A 26,309-nucleotide genomic window follows, 5' to 3' on the forward strand; every position below is an offset into this window, starting at 1 on the left:
CAGAGCAAAGTACAGAGAGATTATTAATGAAATCGTGCTCCAGAGCACTCAGGACCTCAGACTGGGGCGAAGAGGATCTGCAGAGAAGAATGGCAGAAACTCCACAAATACAGGTGTGCAAAGCTTGTAGCGTCATACCCAAGAAGACGAGACTGTAATCGCTGCTAAAGGTACTTCATCAAAAGTAAAAAGGTCTGAATACTTGTAAATGTGATAGGTTTTTATTTTCTTATACATTTGAAAAATGTCTAACCTGTTTTTGCTTGTCATTAGGGGGTGTGTAGATTGAGGAGGGGGAAAACAAACATTTAATTTAAAGAATAAGGCTGTAACATAAAATGTGGAAAAAGTCAAGGGGTCTGAATACTTTCCGAATGCACTATCATCAATGAAATGGTTTGAACTAAAGCAGCAGAGTAGAACATGGTCAACATGCATGAGTTTGAGAATATATATATATTAGAATGTCTCATCAGCTATAAATATTTACATTCTAAAAGTAGTTTCATCCCAACAGATGTGTGTGAATTCAGACACAGTGAGGGGTTGAATCGAAGCTCTGTGGTCAACCTGAAAAGATCATTTATAGCTTTATGTACTATGAGCCTACTTTTGGTCAGAAGTTAACTGAGGGATAGACCATCTTTGGATTGAAAAGGGATGTAGAGACACGCTTGCATCCCTCTTTCTCACTGGCTGGTCCTCCAGCGTCCAATAGCCATCTTCAGGGTTCGGTTTGGGGTCAGATGTGGTGTCCGTAAGGGCAGGCTGGTCATGGGGCTGGAACGATTCTTGGTTGTGATCCAGCTCTCAAATTGCTTCCCTCTCATAGGAGAACCCATCTGTTCAGAAGAAAAAGTAGACAAGATGGAGTGTGTTTTGCATCCTTTAAAAACACGCCACTGTATAACAAAAAATGTTGTAGCATAACAATAGATATCTAAAAAAGGCACAACCAGACAGATAGACAGATTGCCGTGGGGGCGTGTCCTACCTGCAGCGATAACAGGGTCGCTCATCAGCTCTCTGGTGATTGGACAGAGGAACTCATCAGGAACACCGGTACACACACCCCCCCCCCTCTTCAGCTCCCCCACCTTCCTCAGGACCATACTGCGCAGCCCCACAGACTCTACAGTACACCAACAGGAAACAACCAGGCAGAGTTAAGGGAAAATGGTACATTGGCCAACGGAGCTTGCATCATTTGTGGACGTGATATCCTGGCTTGAACACACTGCGTACATGACCCATTTCCTGGTCACCATGGAGACTACAGTAAAGTGAGGTCAGTGTGTGTGTTAGACACACACACACAGAAAAAGAGCCCTCCATCAGGAAGACAACAGCCTGGCATGGTGCCATCTCTCACTCTCAGAGACAGTAGAGAGACACCCATGTCTACTAAGAGATTAATCTCTTTTAGAGAACACGGCTGTTTGGTTACCATGGTTGCTATTGGCATGAGAGACCAACAACAGACCGACACCGACCACCTCAGAGAGAAAAAGTTGGGAAAACTGGCTTTCCTCACTAGGGTGAAAGATCTGTATTTAAAAGAGAAGATATACAGATCAGACAGAAATGGTATTCGGTGTGTACCATTTTCTATGTTACATGATATGTATTTTGGGATGAGTAATTGTGTTATGTAATGGGGCAGAAATCTTAAAGCAGAATACACATGGCCTAATCTAATGCTGTACAGTACAAATGTATGTAATCCTGAGGAAATCTCATTAACATTCATTCCTCAATGTCCACCTTGTTTTTCATTTGTCCCTCCCCCTACTTAAAACAATATTCCAGTCTGAGTATGTGATGACGCTCTGTTTCCAGCTACTGTACAAAATGTGGATCTCAGATACCAGACTGAAAAGTAGGTCATGTGTAGAATATGACAATGCACAATTAGTATGATAATGCATGTTATTATGATAATGTCTCTAGTCAATGGCGTGATGTGCCGTCCCCACCTATGTTGAGTTCTGAGGCCAGTGTCTCCTTGGTCTGACGAGCTCAGCTCCATCTATGTTGTTTGCCTTGAAGTTCTCCACCAGCGTCTCCAGCCCCTCCTCACACGCCCTCCTCTGACCAATCACTGACCAGAAGTCTGCAGTGACCCGGCAACTTTCTGCCTGATCGGTCGGAAAACAGGAAGTGACCGCACATTAGTATCTCTCAATGACATGCTGTTACTATAGTTAATACGTAATCCATCAAAAGTTTCTATGGTGCTAGTTAGTCACTTTCCCCACCTCCACATGAGAATGTTGCAGTTTCAACTGGATAACAAGATGTTTAAAAATGTAGTACATTACATAGAGCACAGTAAGACTCCGCATAAAAATTGAAAAAACACCATTGTCAACTAAAACGATGAACATGAATGTATTTACAGTCATTGAATTGCAAGCCTTTTATTGACAAGCCTCTCTTAGAAAGAGCTGTGTAGAGCTGGAAAGGTGTCAGGTGAGAGGAGGTGAGAGGAGGAGAGGAAGAAAGCATTGTGAGCCTATACAACTACCGGGTGTACAAAACATTATGAACACCTGCTCTTTCCATATCATAAACTGATGAATCCCTGATGAATTGAGGCTGTTCTGAGGGCAAACGGGGGGGGGGGGGGGGGGGGGTGCAACTCAATATTAGGAAGGTGCTCTTAATGTTTTGTACACTGTGTACACTAATACAGTGAATACACGTGAAAATAGAAAAGCAACTCAGTTCTCGCCAGGCAGTGCTTCAAGGAAAAAGTCGCCTGGACAGGCTATGAAAGACTCAGCCATATTAGCAGAAGGCATTATCACCTGGGTGCTCAATAAAGCCCTCTTTGATAGCAGTGGGACTCCTAGGTTTCACAGAGACCCTCCATCCCTCACTGCTTTCAATGAGCAGATGGGACGTGAGTGGTGCAAATGAGGGAGAAAATGTATGACTCACCAGGTAAAGATTAGCCTTTTTTCCCCCCCATGAACCATGCAGAGAGAGGGATGGTGATTGGCAGAATAAAAAAAACATAATTAAGCCATAGTCAATAAAGAAGAGCTTATGCAAAAACAGCACATAATCACCAGGCTGTCATCACCATTAAGTCAAAAGGATATTTGTTTACATGAGAAAATAGTGAAACAGTACGTGGGAACCCCACACCGTGACTCAGAATGCTAATGGCATTCTTAATGCCAATAACACTGGCAGCTTGTCAATACACCTATCTTAGACTTCTGTCCATCTGTGTGTGCGTGTGTGTTACCCACCATGGCCAATGCGTCCGTCCTCTACTCTCCATATATTGACAGTCTTGTCCATAGAAACCGTGGCGATCAGGGGTGCACTGGGAGAGAAGGCGCACGGCGTCACGTACCTACAGCAAAGGATCATGGGAGGGAGGACGGAAAGGTACATTTTTTTTAAAGTAGGCTATTCGAAGAAGGCCGTTGAGATGCGACAATGTCCCCAAGGGTAAGAAGGAAGATTACCTCTCGAGTTGGTTCAATGTGTCGAGCAAAGCCCCCTGGCTCTGAAAAAGCAACAACACTCAAGTTCAGATGGGAGGTGCTCATGGGTTTCTGTGTGGAACATTAACATGGGGAGTTAAACTGAAATTACATCTACGGTAATGAAAAGAGCTCGAGTGTCTTACAGCATCATGTGACTGTTTTGTTCACTGAGCTGCAACAGAAAAGGCCATGGTAAAAAAGCAACACACTTCTCCCCCTTGTGGCCAGTTGGAGTAAATGTACAACTTTATCTTGACCAACTGTGAGAGCGCTTTGCCTTAGATCACCTACGGGCGGACTTACCCAGACACAAGCAGCTGTCCGTCTGCAGAGAAGGCACAGGAGAGCACCGGGGCAGACCGGCCGGTCAGGATGTGCAGCAGCTGCATCTTACAACCAATGGGCCAGAGGGGACGGATGGACGACACCCTCAGATCATTCATTGTGACCACACATCCACCACATCCACATATGCACACAGTTCAACGTTAAACAGGGCATTTGCATAACCATAGCGTGTGGTCAACGTACTGCCTGTGTTGGACCTAGAGACGGTCCATACCTTCAGCGTGCGGTCTTGTCCACAGGAGGATTGGCGGAACTCTACCCCACCGCTACCTGAGAGACGGGAACAAATTAATCAAACACCTGTCTCAACAAATTCCCATATATGGAGACTCCAAGATAACCTGGTCCCAGATCAAAATGTTGTGCTGTATAGACAACTCCTACGATCATTGTCATGCTTGTACAAACAGATCTGGGAACAGGCCAAACTCAAAAATAGAGGGAGGAAAATATCATCATCATCACCACCACCACCACTGAGGATCTTGGGGCCAAAGCAGTAGCAGGTGACCCCCGAGTCGTGATTGTTCATCTCTGCATGGAGCTGGTTCATGTCCAGGTCCCACAGCCTTGAGGTCCTCATACGTAGATTCAGTGACAAACATCTGGCCACAGGGGTTGAAGGAGCAGGCCACCACAGTGGTGTCATTCACTGTTGACAAATAATCATTTAAGAACACTCTGCAAGAGACAACACATAACATCAGTCTGCAGAGGCCAGCAAAGCCTCACTTGATATAGGCAACACCTGCAGGCCTATTTATGCTTCAATAACATGGAGATAAACGATATCAATCCATCAATTTCACCTGTGCAAAGTTTTCGTAGGGAAACCCCAAAGTGCCATCAGACACCTTCAAAACCAGGTGTGAAGAGTCGGGGCGAGAAGGCGCAAACCCTGACAGGGTTCCTACACGGATGCTCCAGCACTGCCTGTATCTCACCGGTGTCCGTTGACCACACAACTGTTGAACACGAGGCTAAATACTGACCACAGGCGCTGAAGCAACAACAGTGGACGCCATAGCCGTGGCTAGACAGTGGGGATTATGGGACTTTGGGAAAAGTCTTGGGTGTTGTAAATTCGTAAGGTTTTGTCAGCTGAACAGGTGGGCAGCAGTGTCGGGGAGAAGGCGCACCAGTTGACATCGTCACGATGGTCTTGCAGGGTGCAGATCAGGGACGCCATTTGAGTTGGTCTTGATGAATCCCTTTGACAATAGAATAGAACTATTAACTGTGTGACATTACAATGATTACAAGATAGCTAGCTAGACTCGTTGTTATCCAAACAACTTGCCACACCTGGAAACCATCTGAAGTTGCCAGAGCAGAGAGGTTGCAATCACATGCATTTTAGCAAATAGGCTACTTACGACCCACTGGGAAAAAACGGTTTGAGTCAATTGTTTCCACGTCATTTCAAGCCCCCAAAAAATGACGTTGAAACAACGTGGAAAACTAATTGGATTTGCAAAAAGTCATCAAAGTAAGGGATTTTTGTATTTTTTCCCACCCAACTTTAAGCTAAATCCAATGATATGGTGAAAGGTTTTTGTTGATTTCACATTGGTTGACAACTCAACCAAATGTCAATCAAAACTATACGTTGAACTGAGGTCTGTGCACAGTGGGTAGTTTGTAGCGAGCAGACCCAGCACCTTACGCTTGCTTACAGCTGCACTAAAGGGTCGGACAGGCTTCGCAGAGCTGGCGCGTGATATGGCTCAGAAAACTTACCTCAACTCAGGGATGAGAAAGAACTTGATTTGATGCTTTGAGAGCTTTGAATCAATTGTCCTATTATCCCAACTATCACACTGACGATGATTGAACGACTGCTAGTTTTTTCCAGAAAACTGCACTTTTTGTCCTCATGCTAAATAGCAGTTGCCACATCAGCCATTTTGGAATGGCAGTGTCAGCCAATCAGCTCCTTTGTTGTTCAGCGCAATGTGCCATTCCATAATGGCTCCTGTGGCTACTGCTAGTTAACATGTAGCCAATAAAACTGAACTCCACAAATGACGTTGCGCACCTAGTGAAGCACCCAAAGACTAGCCCACAATTACACACGACATTGCGGGCAAGTCTTTTGGGTGTTGAAATCAGTAGTTTGTTTTATAAAAGGGCAGTTTTTCAAAAACTAGCAGTCTTTCAATATTCTCTGTGTAACATTTGGGAGTATTCGAAGTACAACTTATCCTTGGAATTAGATGTGTTTTCCGAGCCATATCCACTGTGTCTTAATTTAAAGCTGCAATATGTCACTTTTTGGGCGAGCCAACCAAATTCACATAGAAATGTGAGTTATAGATCTATCATTATCATTGAAAGCAAGTCTAATAAGCAGTAGAGCTGTTCTCTGTGCACTATTTCTGTGCTTCCCGTTCTTAAGTTTCGTTTTTGCATCTTTTACTTTCGGTATTGTACACCAGCTTTAAACAGCTGAAAATACAATATTTTTTGTTTATTGAAAATATATTTCACAGCAGTTTAGATGGTAAAATGATTATCTACACTATACTTGCTTTTTATGACCCATAAATTGGAATTTGGCGAACTCTTCGACATTTTAGCAACCAGAAATGGCGGAGTGATTTAAGCATAGCGCACCTTCATGCAAACGGCCTGTCCGACCCTGTAGTGCAGCTTTAGTTATAAGCAAGCATAAGGTGTCGGATCTGCTGGCTAGCTAGTTAACTAACCCTTTAGCTAGTCTAGCAGTTCGCGCAACAGCATCACTATATGCTCCTGTTGTTTAGTTTGTATTATAACAAATGCATGTAAATACAAAGCCAGTATTATTTTATATTCTAACTAAAGTGGGATGTGTGTTTATTGTCTTACCTCTTTGCGTGTCTATGTTCAATGTTTACTTCCTGGTCATGCACGCTGTCATATGGTCAGCTGACCATGATGGCCTTCCCCCAAACTTCAGTGCGTTCAAGACAACTGGGAACTCGTGACAAAACGAGCTCTGATTTGGAAAAGTAGTTTTGAACGGTCATCCTCAGAATTCCAAGTTGGGAACTCGGGCCTCTGCCGAGAGGCCTCTTTCGAGAGCTTCGACTAACCAACCTTAAGATCACTGACGCAATGATTTGACCTCGTTTTTATCCGAGTTCCCATTTATCTTGAACGCACCATGTGGCGAGTAGGTGTGTCGAAAGGAGTGGGTGAATGGACAGGGAATCAGCTAATTGTGAAGATTTGCTGCCACTCAAGAAATACATTTAAAAAAACAATCAAAACCGTCTAACGTAAAGCAGAGGGCTTTCGACACACCCACTACTTTCCACACGCCCACTACTTTCATTTCGACACACCCACTCGCCCATACTCCCGTCGCAATTTTGGGATGCTGCTTCCGTCCCCTTCTCGAAGTATGAGCCATGGAGCTTGCAACCTGCAGTAATAAAAACCGGAAATGAGTTCGTTCAGCCATTCCCATGTGGGAAAATTCATGGGGAAGGAATATGGTTTTGAGATTAACGTCGAAAATATGGTCTGAGGTTAACACAGGTTTAGGGTGGATCTTATACATTGTGTTCTATGAGATAATATCAGTCAGTTAATGTGTACTTTATGAATTATGAAGCTTTTTATGTGGTTTTGAGGTTTTGTGATTTTTTTGTTTGCATAAATGCTTAAAATGATCTCATAGAACAAAGCACATGAGATAGTTTAACCAAAAAACATATAAAAGCTCTATTAACTTTCTCATAGGCTTTGTCCAACGAATCAATGGCTGAGTTAGTGCCTACAAAAATATTCCATTACTATTTCTTTCTATTGACGGTGTCAGAGGAAGGCCCTAAAAATGGTCAAAGACTCCAGTCACCCAAGTCATATACCCATAGCTGCATTCACGTGCTAGTCGTAACTCTGAAATTTCCGACTTGCTAATTGGTTGAACGGGCATGTGTATAACTACAACCAGTTAACAAGTCGGAAATGTCAGAGCCAGTACAGAGAGGTTCCAAACAAACCTCTTTATCGATGATATATGTTGATATTTTGGAAAAGCATAGGCATCATCGGCATATAAGTGAATATAATATTCCAGAGGGCTATATCGGTTGTCTTTAAACAGCCACTACAAACGTAGCTAACTTTAGCCATCACTAGCTAAAAATCAATGGAAGGATGAGGGCCTTGTGATCCCAGTGACCAAAATAACCTGAAATCAACTCCATATTTGGTTTGATGTTCACATTCCCCTGTCACTACCATTGATTGCTTAAAAATAATTGTAGTTTCTTTTTGACCATTTTCATGGAAAGCTATTACAGTAAGTTACTTAATTGTTCCCCAGAAATGATTTGATATTGAGATAAAAATGATTGCATTGGGCCTTTAAAATGCAGGAAATGTGTTATCAATTAAAACAAAAAAAATCTGGAGGACCACCCATCAATCATGTCCAGACAGCATTAAACCCATTCACAATGACAGCAAACTGAAAGTTCCCCTTGTAGGCTACCCTTTCATGTTTTGACAGATCTAAAAATGACTCGATCTCCAAAGTCTAGATTCTAATCTAAACCCTATTAGTCATTAACATATACTCATAGGCTAGATGTATCAAATTAGTTTATATTTGTGTGAACAAAAGGGCTAGTAGAAGTAGGTGATTTGAGGGGCCAAAATAGGCCCTAAATTGAATAGGTACTACATTAATGTGCAACCCAAAAGCATAGCAAAACTACACAGGTATTCTCCTCCCCACTCAAATCATCCAAATTAAAATGGCATGACTCATGACACAGGGTAGGTAGAAGAGGGAAAATAACACACCCAGCGGGAAACTAGGTCGAAAAACATCCAAAATAGGCCCTAAATTGAATAGGTACTACATTCATGTGCTACTCAAAAGCATTGCAAAACTAAAATGGTATTCTCTTCCCCACTCACATCATCCAAATTAAAATTGCATGACTCATGACACAGGCAGGTAGAAGAGGGAAAATAACACACCCAGAGTGAAACTAGGTTGAAAAACATACTTTAATAGGTCCGTGCCACACACTAGTGAAAAATAAAGCTCCTACAAAAAGAATGATACTTTTTTTTCCACAATATCTTAAATAAAGTAACTTCAAGTACTCTGACTTGGGTACAAAAAAGTCTAGCTGCCTCCATTAGGCCACGACACACAGCAAGATTCAAACACAGTGGTTACAAATGGCCTTACGTCCTCTGTACTGTGGCAAGGCAGATATGGGGAAATGTTTCATGGAAAAAAAGACCAAAAAAATACTTAAACGTTGTTTGTTTTTCTCTTTCTGTATGGAGAGGAATGATTACTGTGTCACTGTCAGACTTTGGAGGCCATGTTGGATTTAAATTATATAAAAATAATATCATCATAAAAATGGAAAAAACTAAAAAATTATATCCCCTACGCCCCTGTTGGAAGGGTAGGCACTACCAAGATTAAGGATACCACAGTGTTTGCAGAGGATATGTATATATTGTACAAACAATATTTATAATGTTTTTTTTTTAATCACTTTCACTAAAATAGAATAGAATGCTACAATCATTCTAAGGCATAAACAATATCTGATATTTTAAACAATTCGTTCCAAACAAGACTTGAATATTGACATTAATAAACAGTATATACACATGTATCACCATTGTCTGACTGTTTTTCTGCAATTTTTGTAATTAAATGCAGTTGTACAGTTTTAACGTAATGATTACAGTCCTCTGGTGCCCAAAAGCATAGAACAGTGTAAACAGCAATTTTTTTTCTTGGCTTTGTTTCATATTTGGGAAAAAAATCTAATAAAAGTCAAACACAAAGATAGACATTCCTTTCGATTCAAAGCAGTTGAGCTGATTCTTCCTTTTCATAGAAAATGATGTGGACCTTTTTTATTTTATTTATTGATTCATAAATAATTATTAAAAAATTAAATACATTCACTATAATACGATTAAATAAAAATAAAACGTCTATTTACAAGTAGTGGAAAGTATTCTACCGCAGATGCATCTTGGGTGGTTGAGCAGGATGAGGATTCAGTGCAATGATCTTGAACAGGAAATGGTATTGCACTAAGACACCCGGTTGACATTGTGTGGGACTCTTTGGGTGTTTGGATCCCTGTTGTACTGTAGCAACACTAGCGTTACAAGTCTGTCTGTTGACATTTCACTTTATCTGCCCCGGGTTCGTCCCAAAGTACAGACGGACCAGCATCATCATCTTGTCGTTCCCAAAACGTGGTGCCTCTGCTATGAAATGTCAAATAGAACTTTACTTGAGGTCTGGTTCGAGACAGTGATGATGATCGGTAAAACAACACCCAAATTGATGGATTAGTTTATTTGATTGAGAAGCTCTGTCCATCTCTTATCAAAGAACTTCCTCATGTTGTGTCCCGCTCGCCCGATGTCTGAATTGTCTTCATTAAACTTTTCACAGTTATCAAAAACCAGGTTGACGTCAATAATGAAAGTCTCCAGATTCTGATACCTGAAACGAGAGGAACAGATCATTTGGAGTAAATGAGTAAAACACTCGATTGTTATGTTATCTTTTCCTGGTTACGTGACTAGATCAGCAAAAAAACTCTGGGTTAGTCATAGTGTGACTACTAGGGAGTGGATAGTAACAGTGTCATATTAATAGTGAACTCACTGGCTGCTGACGAGCTTCTCTCTGATGGTGGCGAAGTCCATGGGCTTCTTGATGACCTTCCTGTAGCCAGGGATCCCCTTGGTGTTGACGGGGTTGAGGAAGGGCCAGGCATCCTGGTGACGCTCCAACTCAGCCAGGAGCACCCTGCAGAAGAGAACACACACACACGTCACAAAGGGAATGTTAACAGTACATTGGAACCTTCAATTATTTAAAGAGGCTGAACGCAATGCCCCAGGCAAATACATTTACAACTCGCATCTACATTTCCATCAGCAACTCACTGATTAAAGTGCTGATACTTGTGCTTAGAAAACGACTCAAAGGTTTATGGTGTAGTACAGTACCTGCACAAACCAAGGTCTCTGTTGTTGTCTCTGGCTGTCTTGGCTCTCTTCACACACACCACAGGGCTCTCCTGACTGGGTGACTGGGGTGTGGGCGGGGCCTGGGACAGGGCGGGGCTCTCCTCTCCTTTCCTCTTCCTGCTGGGGGGCTCTTTCGCTCCTCCTCCTTTCTTCGGGGTGCCGCTGGCGCTCGCCGAGTCGTCCTCTGACACCTCCACGTTACCGTTACTGTTGCCGGCCTGCTTCCCGTTCCGCTTGGCCTCGGCAGCGGTGGGTTTCTTCCCGCCTCCACCCGCCACCGGTTTGCTCGGCGGCTTCTTGTTCTTGGGAGACGGGCCGCTCGCCTGAGGGGAGAGGGGAGGAGGACAAAGATTCATGCAGATGTACTTACAAAGCAATGGCACTTAGCATATTGTGTACACAGTGTTGTTGAATTACCTACTTTGAAATAATATATGATATGAAAGTGACAGTTACATGATGTACTCTGAAATAATGTACATGCCTGATATGCATGGCTGACACACTTCTACAGTAAGGTAGGATATGTAAATGTTGAATAGTGGCCTGGACAGTTTGGGTCACCTTGGATATGCAGGCGGGGCAGTACCAGTCCCCCTCGGGGATGGTGGTGATCTTGGGTTTGTGACAGTACGTGTGGCAGCCTTTGTCACAGCCGTCACACAGCAGGAGCAGGTCCTCGTTGTCACCCTTCCTGCAGATCTGACAGTACTGAAAGCAGGCAACACAGTGTCACCTCAAACCCAAGGGATGGATTACGAATCAACATTTACCAAGATTTACATTGGAATCCATTCCCTAAGCGACTTGAAATGGCCTTGGGATTCAAATGCTCTCCAATGACACACAGTATTCACTTCCCTTAGTATTCACTTCCCTAACATATTGAAATTCCATGCCAGCCAGCTACAGTCGTTGAGCTTTTACCACTTTCATGATGGACCTCTCCCAGGCGATGGACTTCTGGAGCTGCTGGAGACACATGGCCAGCTGGGCGGCACTGCGGACGTCGCCCAGGGCCTTCCTCCACACCTTCATCCCATGGGCCACCTCCTCCTCGCCCCTGTGGAAGGCAACGCAGATGTCAGAGGGATGGACGCATACAAACAGGAAACGGAAAGTCGGAACACGGACGCATGCAGGCAGGTACACACGCTCAATCCTTCGCTTTCCAACACAAACACTTGCCCATACACAGCCACACAGCCACTGTCACCACAACTAGCTGAAACTGTGGCTGTGCAGACAGACACAGGCATGAGAGTGAGTGGGGGGGGGGGGGGGCAGGCAGGCAGCAGGGATATATCGGTACAGATACACACACTGCCAGGGAGGAGTGACACCTATGCAGATGCCGGGAGAGGAGGGAAAATAATGGTAGGGGGGGAGCGAGGTGGATGATTACTGACGCATAACACCATGCAGACGGCCAGAAAAAGTCAACGGGAAAAAACATTCACCACACTGTGAGTCAACCCCAAACCAGGAGACGACCACAAAATACACAATAAGAAAGAGGCAAAAGCAAAAAGAGGACAAAAAAAACGACACAGAAAAAGCACACAGAAGTGTTGAATGCTGAGTGGATGACCTACCCTTCCCTGTCAGCACTACTGGAGGGAGCAGGGACAGTGACGGTACCGATAGCCCCCACATTATCCAGCCTGATCTGAATGGTGGTACCTAAGGGGCTCCTCAGGTACCTTCTCTCGATGTTCCTCTCCAGGTCCGCCAGCCGCGTCACCGCTATGTCCAGAGGGTTGTCCGCGTGACGCAACACGCCGCCCGCCTTGTGGTCCGCCTTGTCCTCCAGTTGGTCTTTGTCGCCAGCGCCGCCCGCCGCTGGTTGGTGTTTGGGGAGGGGCTTGTGCTCGTGGTAGACCAGGTCCTCCCTCTCTGATTGGGGCTCGGGGTACATCCAGCCCTGCGCAGAGAATGTTGGGTAATGCAGTCTTTAGGTTCAAACTCCTACGGTCTTAAATAACAACCTATTCCCTGGCCACTGTCACTAGATCTTGGTTAACATCTAGACTTGAAAAGGTTAGCGAGTGGCCCCCGCTACTATTCACTACTTTCAAACAGAGGCCTATATTTTCTCAAATGGATAAGGATGAGAGCTATAATAAAAGGAAGCTTCTCATTTGTTGATGTCGTTGTTGTTGTTTACCTTCACCTGCAGGCTGGCGGTGGTGACCTTCCTCTCCAGCTCCTCCACCTGCTGCAGCACAGCGATGTCCATCTCCATGGCCTGCTCCTCCACACACCACCCGCGCACTGACTCCACACTCACCTGGCTCTCCTCCAGCTCACACAGCTCTATCATGGCCGCTGCAGATTGGGGAGGCGGGACGGCATTAGAGACCAGTCATACACTCCATAGACGCCGCATACATATTAGTCGCACATCAGACCCAACACCCACGGCCTTGCTTTTGTCGCTCGATACTCCCTCCCCAACGCAATAACAAAACCATACACACTCTTACCACACACACTCTTACCACACACGCACACACACACACACACACACACACACAGAGATTAAGAATTCAATATCCAGACACAAAGAGCTGTTCAATCAGAAACCATGTGAACGTTAACAAATCTGGCTTTGATGTCAGACTCATATTGAGCAGTCAGTCATGCGTCATGTACCAAATGTCAACTCATTGTGAAGCGCAGGTGCTTGGAGTGTGCTCAGTAGGGGTAGAACTACTCGGGGCTGTCATAACACAGTGCTCAATCAGACTCCAACGCAAAAGTCTTTGTGAAAGTCTGGGCTTGCCAGTCGGAGTGCTGCTCAGTTTCACTGACACAAAATCAAAGCTACTTTATTCATCGGGATCTGTTGGCTAAATCTACTCTGTAAAGACTATGCGGATTGCTAAAGATTGGGTAAGTGAGGGACCTACCAGCCAACCAACTGAGTGACCTACCGCCTGTGTTTGTGTCGGAATTAGTACTCACCGTCTCGGTGCTTGGTGCAGACCTGTGGGATGAGCTCCATGTATTTGTGCACCTGTCGGTGCAGGACCTTCTCTCTGACTCCCCGGCTGTGGAGGGACTCCACCAGGGAGCGCAGCTCCTCAATGTCTGACACCCGCCACCAGCCTGACAGCATCTCTGAGCACACACACACACACACACACACAAACACAACACACACACACACCACACAACACACACACACACAACACACACACAACACACACACACACACATAAATAAACATATAGACATTTTTCAGAAAAATAACTTAAGACAATATAATGCCCCATTGAAATAGATCTACAGTATTCTGATACAGAACACACTCCAGTGCTCAGTGGAACAAAATAAATGATTCATTCTTATGACTCAGTGAATTAATAAAGGTTCACTGAATAAATATATGACTCATCCCACACACGCGCTCGCACACACACGCTCACCCTCGGGGATGGGCCGTGGTGTGGGGTGATCCGAGTGCTTGGGCACCTCCATCATGGCGGGAGAGGGAACCGTGGATGAGAGCTTCTCGCCTGAAGGAACAGGCGACTCGCTTTTGCTGGAGACGCTGGGCGGTGCGTTGGCACTGCCCTCCACGGAGCTGAGGCCTGAGTGGCCTGGCAGGGGGCTGTTGCAGAAGGGCAGCTGGCTGGGGCTCAGCATTCCACTGGGCCAGCCACCGCAGAACGCTGAGAGACCCAGCAACGACCCGCCAGCCTTACCCTAGAGGGGGGAGATACATACACAGACACTTCAATATCAAGATTAGAAAAACTCATGTGTATCACTACACTTAGGGCTATAGCTTCAAACAGAACCTACATTCTTCTGATGTTACATTTATTCATAGGATTTTCCATGATCAGATTCTACTACCAGTATAAATCATTAGGACAAGGGGTCTGTCCTGGCAGCGTACTCACCTGCAGGGCTGACAGAGGGTAGTTGATGAAGCCAGCTGGATGGTGGGGGCTGGCTGAGGCCGACGCTGCCGAGGGGGTGAGAGGCAGGGCGGGGGAAGCCGGGGGAGACCTGGGCCGTGTGAGGCTGGAGGAGGGCAGCGGGGAGGACTGGAGAGGGCCGGGCCCTGGGGAGGGAGAGGTGGTGAGGGAGGTGTCGTCACAGGGGGAGCGGGGGAGTAGGGTGAACCAGTGACCGCTCCTCTCTGTCAGGACCCTGAGGAGCTGGTCACTGGGGAGGTACTGGAGCTGTGGAGGGTTAGGGATTAGGGTGGAGGTCTTCATAGGGCTGAAAAGATGGGGTGGGGGGCTCAGGAGGGAGGAGAACGAGGAGGGAGACGTGGTGGAGGAGGGGTAGCCGGGTTTGGCCTCCTCGCATGGCAGGTTGGGTGCCGTCGACGCACAGGGGCTTGTAGGTAAGGCGGGTAGAGAGGCGTTGTGGGCGGGATAGGATGGTGGTGTTGTTATTGTTGTCGTGGTAACAGAGAGTGGAGTGGGGCTGCCGTTGTATTTGGGATGGGGGTCTGCCTCGGCTTCGCGGGTTGCCTTGGCAACTTCCTTAGCGACGTGGAGGAGCGTGGTCAGTTTGGAGAGAGAGGCTGACTGCAAGAGGAAAAGATTGGGAGAATCTTTCTTCTCCTCCTTCCCTTCCTCTGACCCCACGGGGGTGTAGACACTCCTCTCCTCCCCGCCGACGCCCCCAGGTTTCTTCTTCTGCACCTCCTCCTCCTGCGGCTCCTCCTTGATGTGCACCTCCCCTGCTGCCACCCTCCTCCTCTCCCTCTCGTTCTCCAGCTCCCCCGCAGCTTCTCCGCTCTCCATGGCCTCGATGAAGACCCCTCCGCAGTGGGGCAGAACCCAGTAGCGCCGGCGGTACCGGTCCTGGCCGTACATCATGGAGCGCAGGGAGTGGGACGCCTCAAACAACTTCCTCCTCACCTGGTGCTGTTGCTGTGAAACCAAGCAAGAACGCCATGACCTGAGTTATAACTAAATCAATGAATCAATAATATCTAACTATTTAGTATTGTTCTTCCATGGAGATGGAACTCTCAGATCTCCGGAAGGAAGGACTTACCTTGGCTAGCTTCTCTATCTGTTTCTCCAGCTCCTCCACACTAGTTGATTGGTCCCCATCGTCCTCGTCACACGTTTCCACTTTCTTCCCCTTCTTCATCTCCTCCTCCTCTTCCTCGTCATCTTCATCGGCCAGGTCGTCGCTGTCTTCGTCTTCATCATCGTCGTCGTCGCTTTCTGCTCCGGCTTTTCTCTTGCGTTTGAGGCCAGAGGAGGGCGTACCCAGGGGCTGGGCCTCCTCCCCTCCCGTGCTGGCATCTCTCTTCCCGGTCCGTTTGGCATGGATGGTCCTCAACCTGGAGAGAGAGAAACACACAGGTGAGCTTTCAGAAGCACACACACACACACACACACACACACACACACACACACACACACACACACACACACACACACACACACACACACACACACACACACCACTTACTTTTTGAGTTTGCCCTCGATCAGCCACTTGTCCTTCCTCATGTTGGTCATGTGATCAAGGTTCTTGTCGATCTCACTGTAGAAACAGAGTAAGATACAGTATATGTCAGCTCACAGGTACAGGTAACTATGGAAACAGTGACTAAATGAGGGACACAAAGTATATTGAAAGATTGAGATTGGGAGAACCTTGATTTGATTTGATTTATTGAAAGCAGGTGCTTCCACACAGGTGTGGTTCCTGTGCTAATTCGGCAATTAACATCCTATCATGCTTAGGATTATGTATGAAAATGCTGGGCATGCCATTATTTTGGCTACCATGGCTATGTCCCCATAGGATGACGATGTCCCCATCCACAGGGCACAAGTGGTCACTGAATGGTTTGATGAGCAAGAAAACAATGTAAACCACATGCCATGGCCGTCCCAGTCACCAGATCTCAACCTAATTGAACACTTATGGGAGATTCTGGAGCAGCGCCTGAGACAGCGTTTTCCACCACCATCAACAAAACACCAAATGATGGAATTTCAAGTGGAAGAATGGTCAGATCCCTCCAATAGAGTTCCAGACACTTGTAGAATCTATGCCAAGGTGCATTGAAGATGTTCTGGTTCGTGGTGGCCCAACACCCTATTAAGACACTTTTTGTTGGGGTTTCCTTTATTTTGCCAGTTACCTCTAGTTACCTCTACACAAACAGTACAATTTTCTCTCTCTTTCTGTACAGTGAATAGCCTGCAGCACTAGTATCCCTCCATTCTAGTGAATAATTTATGTATTGGCTTCTCTCTCTATCAAAATTGAATCCCACTCCAGATTAGCTGATCTATCCAGAGTCTTACACAGCATTAATAAAACACGAGAGCATTAGCAGCTGAGTGAAGTCAACTGAACGTCATTATTTGTAAGGAGCTAAAAAGCAGTAGGCTCACAACAGTATGCAAGCCTCCTGTACACTAAACCTTTCACACTGGCTCCACCTAATGAGGCAAGAAGGGACGACGATGCCTGATCTACCAGGATGTTCTCTCATGCTTGTGAAGTGTTGTCTGCATGTCCTGTCAGTAATGCCAGTAAAAACACAAGAATCCATGTTTGATCTCCTTACGCCCAATAATCTATTCCCTTGTAGCTCCACTGGTCTGAGGCCTGTGTGATGTACAACGCTGGCAGGTCAGCATCACTCATCCTACCTGTCAACGCTTTTGCTGCAGATAGAACCTGACCTTTAATTGTTTAGTTTCAATTGTTCTTTCTTCCCTCCTGACGACACTCTTGCTGCAGCATTATCTATTTCAATGTTTGGCGTCTCCTGTTCTTTACTCCTACCTGACGACACTCTTGCTGCAGCATTATCTATTTCAATGTTTGGCGTCTCCTGTTCTTTACTCCTACCTGACGACACTCTTGCTGCAGCATTATCTATTTCAATGTTTGGCGTCTCCTGTTCTTTACTCCTACCTGACGACACTCTTGCTGCAGCATTATCTATTTCAATGTTTGGCGTCTCCTGTTCTTTACTCCTACCTGACGACACTCTTGCTGCAGCATTATCTATTTCAATGTTTGGCGTCTCCTGTTCTTTACTCCTACCTGACGACACTCTTGCTGCAGCATTATCTATTTCAATGTTTGGCGTCTCCTGTTCTTTACTCCTACCTGACGACACTCTTGCTGCAGCATTATCTATTTCAATGTTTGGCGTCTCCTGTTCTTTACTCCTACCTGACGGCGCTCTTGCTGCAGCATTATCTATTTCAATGTTTGGCGTCTCCTGTTCTTTACTCCTACCTGACGACACTCTTGCTGCAGCCTTATCTATTTCAATGTTTGGCGTCTCCTGTTCTTTACTCCTACCTGACGACACTCTTGCTGCAGCATTATCTATTTCAATGTTTGGCGTCTCCTGTTCTTTACTCCTACCTGACGACACTCTTGCTGCAGCATTATCTATTTCAATGTTTGGCGTCTCCTGTTCTTTACTCCTACCTGACGACACTCTTGCTGCAGCATTATCTATTTCAATGTTTGGCGTCTCCTGTTCTTTACTCCTACCTGACGACACTCTTGCTGCAGCATTATCTATTTCAATGTTTGGCGTCTCCTGTTCTTTACTCCTACCTGACGACACTCTTGCTGCAGCATTATCTATTTCAATGTTTGGCGTCTCCTGTTCTTTACTCCTACCTGACGACACTCTTGCTGCAGCATTATCTATTTCAATGTTTGGCGTCTCCTGTTCTTTACTCCTACCTGACGACACTCTTGCTGCAGCATTATCTATTTCAATGTTTGGCGTCTCCTGTTCTTTACTCCTACCTGACGACACTCTTGCTGCAGCATTATCTATTTCAATGTTTGGCGTCTCCTGTTCTTTACTCCTACCTGACGACACTCTTGCTGCAGCATTATCTATTTCAATGTTTGGCGTCTCCTGTTCTTTACTCCTACCTGACGACACTCTTGCTGCAGGCCAGCTCATTGGCCAGGAAGCCTAGTATGGAGGCCTTCTGGGTGGGGGTGTGAGCCTGGAAGGCCTTGGTCTTCAGGCTGAGGGCCAGCTCAGCCAGGTCAGTCTGCCCGCAATGGGCCCCCATGTACATCTGCAGCACCTCCGACACATTGTCCCGGTTGATGCCCACGTTGGTCAGATGGTCCCCCAGCATGGTCTTGGTCTGGGGGGAGAGGAGAGAGACAGGATGGGTGAGTCATGGAAGATAGAGGGAAAGACAACATGGTCTTGGTCTGGAAGGGGGTGTCAGGAGGGTTGGGTCGTGATAGAGTTGTTACATCTACACTTTCCAGGGGAGTGTTGACTCATAGACAATGGACTGGTTTCCCAGACACAGATTAAGTCCTAGACTAAAAAGCATGTTCAGTGGAGATTCTCCATAGAAAGTGCTTCTTAGTTTCTTAGTCTAAGACTAGGCTTAACCTGTGTCTGGGAAAAGCGGACCAATGTGTGTAGGTTTTTATTCCACCTATGTGAGAGCCTGCTTGGTATGTTCCTGTACATGTACAGTATCTCACCTTGTGTCCAGGGGGCAGTCCAGGGTCACACACAGCCAGGGAGAGCAGTCTGACCAGCAGGTCCTGGACGTGTCCCATGCTGTCTCCCACGTTGAGCAGGCCCTCCTGCAGCATGCCCAGGGTGGGTACGTCCACCCCCACATCGAAGCCCAGCACCTTCCCAAAGCCGCGTAGGAACTGCATCAGCATCAGGCAGTCAGACACCGCACCCCCCGGCAAGATCAGGCCAGGGATTCTGGAAAACTCTGGAAGAGGCTGGAATGAAAGGTAAGGAGAGAGGGAGGGATGTTTAGGATACTTCTCAAATGACACCCTGGGACTTCTATTGTGCCCTATGTGGACTGCAGTATATGGGGAGTAGTGCGACTAACATATTGCTATGCCAATGACTGAATTTTCTATGCCAATGACTGAATCACATGGCTCTGAATGGCAACTTTTTTTTAGGTTTTTTATTAGTAAACATGTGGTGGGCTATTATCTCGTCCCTCCTTATGCATTACTCTCTTCAGCCACTTGATGGCAGTGTACAGCACAAACCGTGTCCAGTACTCAGGTTTCACATATGATAGATAACAGATATACTGTACATACAAACCCATTGTGATGATACAATGCACTTAACCACCCATAACCCAAACCTAGACAACATTAACTTGTCAGTTCAAATATATATAATGTAAAAGAGATGTAACTACATTAAACGGGCCACCTAGAATCTGGAAAGCCAGGTCCCTTTAATGATGTCACCCTTCAGACATCACGCAGGACTGAATCATGGGCAAGATGGGTCATTTATTACCTTATGATCGGCCAGACACATGTCTTCATTTGGCTTCTTCAGCTCCCTGGCAATCTCCAGTTCCAGCCTCCTCAGTTCCAATTTCCGCTCCTTGTTCAGGCGTTTCTCATCCCTCTTTTCCTGCCGCAAGCGCTCGCGCTCCTGAGGGCCCCAGAGAAGGAGAGAGGAGGGGAGAGTTAATGGGCTCACGCCAGTGGAGGTAAAACAGACAAGAATGTCAAGCCGAGTCTGCTGAGTAGTTTTAGAATTCAGCCCGGCGCCCCTGCCTGCGCTCTCAAAGAAAAAGAGCTCGAGGGCCATTCTTTTGACTCAGTTAGTGTATTGAAGAAATGAAAAGTAGAGGGAGGAGAGAGGGATTGGATGGGTTCAGGAGGAGTGGGACCTTCTGGCGTGTGTGTGTGTTGTGTGTGTGTGTCACGTACCTCTGCTTTCTTGCGAGCCTCCACCGCCTTCATGAGCATCCCGTGTTGCCGTCTCCTCTCCCTCTCCTAGCAGAGCAGAGAAAACACACACACGTTACACACCGGAGAAGGTTTAACCTCCACAGGTGAAGTCAGAGAGGTGGACAGAAGGAGGAAAACCACCATTGACCTCCATCATGGCGAGGTTTTCACATACAGCAACACGTACAGTTGAAGCTGAGGTTAAGAAGACAACGGTACGAATGACGACAACCAGAAAGCATCAGAAGGAGAATGCGGTAGATGGCGATGACGGGGTCAAAAAAGAGAAGTTAGGGTCAAGCTATGATGCCTCTAGGTAAAAAGCTGACGGAACAAACGCAAAATGACAGAGTCATCATAGCCACAAGCCAGTGGGATGAAAACAAACATTGCTCTGTGTATCATCCATCTGTTTAGCTGATAGCCGTTCCAGATTGAAAATAGCCTAAACCTATGGGGGGGGGATATTGAGTGAAGGTCTTACAAGGAGACTTCCCTGGTTGAGGATAGATTGTCTCCAAATGTTTGATTGTAAACAAATAGGATTTGATCAAGGCAAAGCGAGGACAGTGACTGTCTGTCTGAAAGGGAACTCAGTGATGTGATAAACAGAAGTCAATGAAACAAATCCTCTGGAGCCAGCTGCATACAGCATGTAGGGCCAGGAGCTTCTCCTGCTCAGGTTTATATTGTTAGGAAAAACTCCTGGCTCTAATCATGTGCAACAGACACGCTCAACAAGCAATAGACAGCCAGCCAGCCAGTCAAGCTGCTGGAGAAGACAGGCAGGTACAGCAATAGACAGCCAGTCAGAAGACAGGCAGGTACAGATACAGAACAGAGCAGCAGAACGACTCAGGCAGCATTCCAAATGGCAAACTCTTCCCTATGTAGTGCACTACTTTTGACCAAAGTAGTGCACTATGAAGTAGTGCACTATGCCATTTCAGACGCAACCTCAGAGACTCAATGGGACGTAACAGGTTAAAGGGCAGCTCTTTGTGGACGGAGACGGACACAAGCTCAATGTCTGGAACTGGAAAACTCAAGCACTCACAGCCACTCAAAAACAACAGCTAGACGATGGATGTGATGGATGACTCATCGAGAGGAGCGTACTTTCAGACAGTAAGAGTGAGCATGGCAGGGCATGGCCGGCCTTTTGCAATGCATTCTGAGGAGTGCGGGGGGGAGCTACCGAACCACCGCAGGCGGAGCGAGGTCGGGTGTCTCAGAGCAGATGGAGGCGACACACTGTTGTGTTTGTTTGTGTGTGTGTGTGTGTTTGTTTGTTTTGCTGAAAAGCCATGCAGAATAATGTAGTATGATTGCAGCCAGTGCTATACTTAATGCATTGCTATGACAACCATATCACAACCAGGAAACACGATGCGGTGTTAGATGTACAAAAATAAACATACCCATACCATATCTAGTCTATGCCTCTCCAACTCCTGGCAGAGAGAGTTGGCAAAGTATTATGGAACAGAAATGACAGCAAAAAAAACAGATTGTTTAGCAGAAAAGTTCAGAAATAACCCAATAGAATGGAAACTGACCAAAGAGAAACAGTAAAGAGTTTAATAAAATATCTAGTTACACACAACCTTGATACACACACACACACACACACACACACCCTGTAAACACTGATCTAGCTGAAGTGTATTTAGTATCCTTTCAATCATGTCAGTAGAGAAAAGGTGTGCTGCTAAAAAGCGCTGCGTACCTGGTGCTTCAAAATGACTGCGTGCTGTCTTCGCATTTCTTTCTCCTTCAGGGGAAGACAGAAAAGATGAGGGGAGAAAATCAATACACTTTCATGCAGCCACCATCATGAAAATCACTAGGGCTGATGGGATTTCAGACCATTTTACAGAGGAGCCACAGCTCATGCCTAATCTCATTGTCAGACACATCTCATCTGGAAAAAAAACGTTGACATTTTGGTTTACATTGAGATGCTGTGCGTAACACAAACTCTCACCTTTATTCGTTTCTCTGCCTCCATAATTTTGGCATTCGCAACCTCTTCTTTCTTTCTCCGTTTAGCCTGCGAATGCAAATCGGGTCAAACGTAATTTCACTGCCAGACATCTGGACAGACAGACTGACAGACACATGCCACCTCGCAGTTTCGCACCGCAGCACTCAAAATATGATACTTTCCCTGTAACCGAAAATGAAACGCAAGCCTCACGTGCCAGTCAAATGTGTAGAACACAGAGAGTGAATCATGTATCATTTAAATATGTAATTGCAAACAGCAAAAAAAACCTGTTAAGAGTGGCTTGCCAACCGTGTCAACTCAAATTTGATTTAGGCCTGCTAAAATACTTGAGCTCCTACAGTGTAATTGTGTATGCAAGGGAAATATGTTTTTTTTCCTACCCACTTATGCTAAACTGTTGCTGTTGTCTGATAAAATAGAAAAAAATGATTTCTGTCTCATTTAAATATGGTCTGACTCTGAGACAGCTAGCAGAGACAGCGATTTTAATATTCAACAGCCGTCAACCAAGACCAATTTAGCATTAGTTCCATGTGGAATTATGCCTGAGACATTACTCCTTCCAACACTGCGGTATTATTCAGTAATAGGCTTGGATAAGATTAAAATACTATGGACAGAGTAGACTGAGGCTCTGGGATGCATTTGAGGAGTGACGTTCTGCTAATTCAGAAGATATGTTTGGTATTGGGTCAGTTGACTGTAGTACCTCCAGAATCTGCTGTGCCCTCATCTCCTTCTCCAACCTGATCTGCTGAATACGCTTGATCTTCTCCTGGAGAAACACAGAGGTAGGTGGATCAATACACTGTGCAAACCAAACGGTGGTGCAGTGGTAAAACAAGGACACCCTCCATAGTCAAGGCTGGAGACGGTTTGACAGGAAGTGGTGCCACGTAAAGAATGCCCTACCTGCTGCTTGATGATCTTCATTTGCTCCTTCTGCTTCCTCCTTTCCTCGGCCGCCATGATGGCTGAAAGAGAGACTTTAGGGGCTTAGGTGTTAAGAAATGGTTTGCAGCAGTGGTACTGTACATCTCTACAAGAGGACAGTGGGGAATGGTGTATACACTCAGATGTAGTGTACCTTGTTGCTTCCTGGCCTCTTTGGCTGCCCTGGCCATGGCCTGCTTCTCCAGCTTCCTCATCATCTTCATCTGGGCCGCCTGCCTGGCTATCTCTGCAGAGAGAGGTGATGGAACGTTACTGTGTGACCACACATGTTTGGTAGGTAGCATTCACAGACTTCAAAACAGAGATCTCTTTTTTTCATCTTCTTCTCCTCACCTTGGGCCTCCAGTTTGCGTAAGAGTTTGGCCTCGCTGGGGCTAGGCACCTCTGCCCCCAACCCCAGAACCTCTCCCACGTTGGACGGCCGGCCCTTCCTCCTCCGGGAGCCCTTTCCCCCCTCGGCCACGCGCTGGCGCTCTGAGTTGGGGGGCCGTCCCCGCCGGCCCTCCATGGCCAGGATATGAGGGATGACGTCCTCGTCCTTCAGCAGGCTCCACTGCAGACCCTGCGGGTAGGACGGGAGCGAAACGACAGAGTAGAGGGGCTGTTAGTGTCGTGTGGGTAATAAACGGCTTCAACATACTTCGGTTGCTTTGATTACTCTACTGTTACTCTAGGTTTGACTCTTTGGATCGATCACTCATGACAGAAAAGAGGGCAGATCAAAGATCAAAATATGCAATGCATAGTGGTTTTACTGGACTACAAAGCTAAGAACCGGATAATGGACCAATTTCTACCTGTGATATGAACACCACTCCAACACATTCCATTCGACATTCAGCTAGTTAAACTATCCTACTGTACAGTATATGACTGGTCACCTGAAGAAGTCATGTCAACTGAATATTACATGACTCCCTAGACAAAGGGGGCTAGGGGGTAGCACTACTGGAGTCTATAGCTGATTTCTATCAATGTCCCTGAACTGCTTAAGTCACTATACAGTTTATACTGTACATGAAATGAGGAAATAAAAAAATGAGACGGGCAATAGATAGATGAAAAGACATCACCTGGGGTCCTTCTCTGGCTTCATAGAAGTCACCAACCATTATCTTTGCACTGAAGCTAAAATTATCGCGTGTGATGCCACTTATTCCATTTCTGGATAGATACTACAGAAGAGAAAATAATGACGTTTGGTGAGACAAGGGATATCCAATGTGAAAGTATGTAAAAGTGTGACATTGAAGCTAAAAACGGACGATTCTACTACTAAGCATCAAAAGAATTAGGGGGGAAATGGAGCAAAAAGCACAGTGAGAATCAGAATGCTCTAACGACAGGTCAGCTTTTAGTAGGCAGAGGAAGGGATTGGGGAAATTAACTAAAAGGATGTTTAGGTCATGTTATGGTCACAGTTGGCATTGATGCTAAGTGAGCACTAGCGTGAGGGTGAGGCTAGTTGCTAGCGTAAGGCTAGTCTGAGGGGTAGCGTTACTGTTACCTTCATCACATCTGGGTACTGCCTCAACTTCTTCCCGCATGGCGCGTAGTACGCCACGTCGCCTTGCATCTTCCCAGACACGCTCTTGATCCGCGTTTCTCTCTGCCAGCTGGAAAACACGTGGACGGAAGGAAACTGGGGGTGAGTGACCGAATGCCCGAGGCTTTGCCATTGCTAGAGAGAGCCTATCAATTCACGTCTCCATTCGACCTACCCCAACTCCAGAGGTATCCTCAACTCCTGCTCATCCATCACCCTCTTTCTTTTCCCTGCACCTGGAGAGAGAGAGAGAGAGAGAGAGAGAGAGAGAGAGGGAGAGTTAGAGGGAGAGAGGGAGAGAGAGAGAGTTAGAGTGAGAGAGAGAGGGAGAGTTAGAGAGAGAGAGAGAGAGAGAGAGAGAGAGAGAGAGAGTGAGAGGGAGAGAGAGGGAGAGTTAGAGGGAGAGGGAGAGAGAGAGTTAGAGGGAGAGAGGGAGAGCGAGAGAGAGAGAGAGAGAGAGAGAGAGAGAGAGAGAGAGAAAGAGAGAGAACCCATTAGTCAGACTGAACAATACACAGACACAGCCTTCTCTCCATAACCCTAAACACCCAACCATAGCCATAACATCCCAGTACTGAATATGAGCAGTGTTTCGTTGTGTGAGACAAACGGGGCTGCTGGGTCTCACTCCACTATGCAGGCCTTTCAGATCAAAGGTGTGCCTTCTCCTATTGACTGGAGCGCTGCCCCGAGCGTGACCACTGTGTCTCTAACCCACCAGCTGTGGCCATGAGAGTGCCTTATTGTTTCTGCGTTCCCTTTACTTAACCAGGTAGAGTATTGAGAAACTCCGTGCTCTGAGAGCAACTTCAGAAATGACTCAAAATATGTCCTGAAAAATCACTGACATTCCTACGTGAATTTGATGGGCAGTGAAGCATGTTGAATTGAAACGTGCTTAGGAAGATCGGAATCTCTGTGTGTGTTCTTTCCTTTCCTAAGCTGGGTAAATCTCCCAGTGCTGAGAGAGAGAGGGAGGAGAGGAGAAGGGAAAGAAAGAAAGAAAGCTTGGGCATGGCAGAAGTGCCAAACAAGTTGTTAGGCCTGTTAAGCCCAAGGACATGCACCTACAGGAACCCAGGCCTGTTAGGCCAGCCAACCGCCCGGCTAACTAAAAATAGAGCCTCCTTTTCCTCTCCCTGTTTTCTCCCCACAACCATCTGAAGATGATAGCATATAATGATGAACTTAG

The 26,309-nt window shown here is 46.1% G+C and overlaps 1 protein-coding gene, 1 long non-coding RNA gene and 1 pseudogene across 8 annotated transcripts in view; all 3 read right to left on the bottom strand.

The window, feature by feature from the left end:
* Positions 1–223: 223 nt before the first annotated feature.
* On the bottom strand, positions 224–3,895 carry LOC139413022 (WD repeat, SAM and U-box domain-containing protein 1-like; annotated as a pseudogene).
* A 77-nt stretch (positions 3,896–3,972) lies between these two features.
* Positions 3,973–4,692, bottom strand: LOC139413023 (uncharacterized). The gene is made up of 3 exons (XR_011634751.1): positions 4,661–4,692; positions 4,320–4,503; positions 3,973–4,121 (listed from the first exon to the last, which is right to left on the bottom strand). It is a non-coding gene; the product is annotated as an uncharacterized lncRNA (long non-coding RNA).
* A 4,162-nt stretch (positions 4,693–8,854) lies between these two features.
* Positions 8,855–26,309, bottom strand: part of LOC139413024 (bromodomain adjacent to zinc finger domain protein 2B-like) — a 71,678-nt gene continuing 54,223 nt past the window's right edge. The window contains exons 11-36 of one of the 7 annotated variants that reach the window (XM_071159996.1): positions 25,293–25,353; positions 25,079–25,187; positions 24,645–24,746; positions 23,905–24,133; positions 23,705–23,797; positions 23,530–23,591; positions 23,327–23,392; positions 22,594–22,659; positions 22,336–22,380; positions 22,034–22,060; positions 20,586–20,651; positions 20,164–20,304; positions 19,362–19,616; positions 18,783–19,006; positions 16,326–16,400; positions 15,900–16,194; positions 14,786–15,772; positions 14,306–14,585; positions 13,842–13,997; positions 13,042–13,202; positions 12,470–12,798; positions 11,802–11,937; positions 11,439–11,585; positions 10,854–11,197; positions 10,507–10,650; positions 8,855–10,341 (exon numbers count right to left, since the gene is read on the bottom strand). In XM_071159996.1, coding sequence (XP_071016097.1) covers positions 10,185–10,341; positions 10,507–10,650; positions 10,854–11,197; positions 11,439–11,585; positions 11,802–11,937; positions 12,470–12,798; positions 13,042–13,202; positions 13,842–13,997; positions 14,306–14,585; positions 14,786–15,772; positions 15,900–16,194; positions 16,326–16,400; positions 18,783–19,006; positions 19,362–19,616; positions 20,164–20,304; positions 20,586–20,651; positions 22,034–22,060; positions 22,336–22,380; positions 22,594–22,659; positions 23,327–23,392; positions 23,530–23,591; positions 23,705–23,797; positions 23,905–24,133; positions 24,645–24,746; positions 25,079–25,187; positions 25,293–25,353 — 4,757 coding nt within the window. In that variant the 3' untranslated portion in view covers positions 8,855–10,184. Of the gene's footprint in view, positions 10,342–10,506; positions 10,651–10,853; positions 11,198–11,438; positions 11,586–11,801; positions 11,938–12,469; positions 12,799–13,041; positions 13,203–13,841; positions 13,998–14,305; positions 14,586–14,785; positions 15,773–15,899; positions 16,195–16,325; positions 16,401–18,782; positions 19,007–19,361; positions 19,617–20,163; positions 20,305–20,585; positions 20,652–22,027; positions 22,061–22,335; positions 22,381–22,593; positions 22,660–23,326; positions 23,393–23,529; positions 23,604–23,704; positions 23,798–23,904; positions 24,134–24,644; positions 24,747–25,078; positions 25,188–25,292; positions 25,354–26,309 lie in introns of all 7 variants that reach the window. The other 6 variants (XM_071159995.1, XM_071159994.1, XM_071160000.1 and 3 more) reach the window with 6 other exon arrangements.

The sequence above is a fragment of the Oncorhynchus clarkii genome, chromosome 7, assembly GCF_045791955.1.
Source record: "Oncorhynchus clarkii lewisi isolate Uvic-CL-2024 chromosome 7, UVic_Ocla_1.0, whole genome shotgun sequence".
In the NCBI taxonomy this organism is placed as follows: Eukaryota; Metazoa; Chordata; class Actinopteri; order Salmoniformes; family Salmonidae; genus Oncorhynchus; species Oncorhynchus clarkii.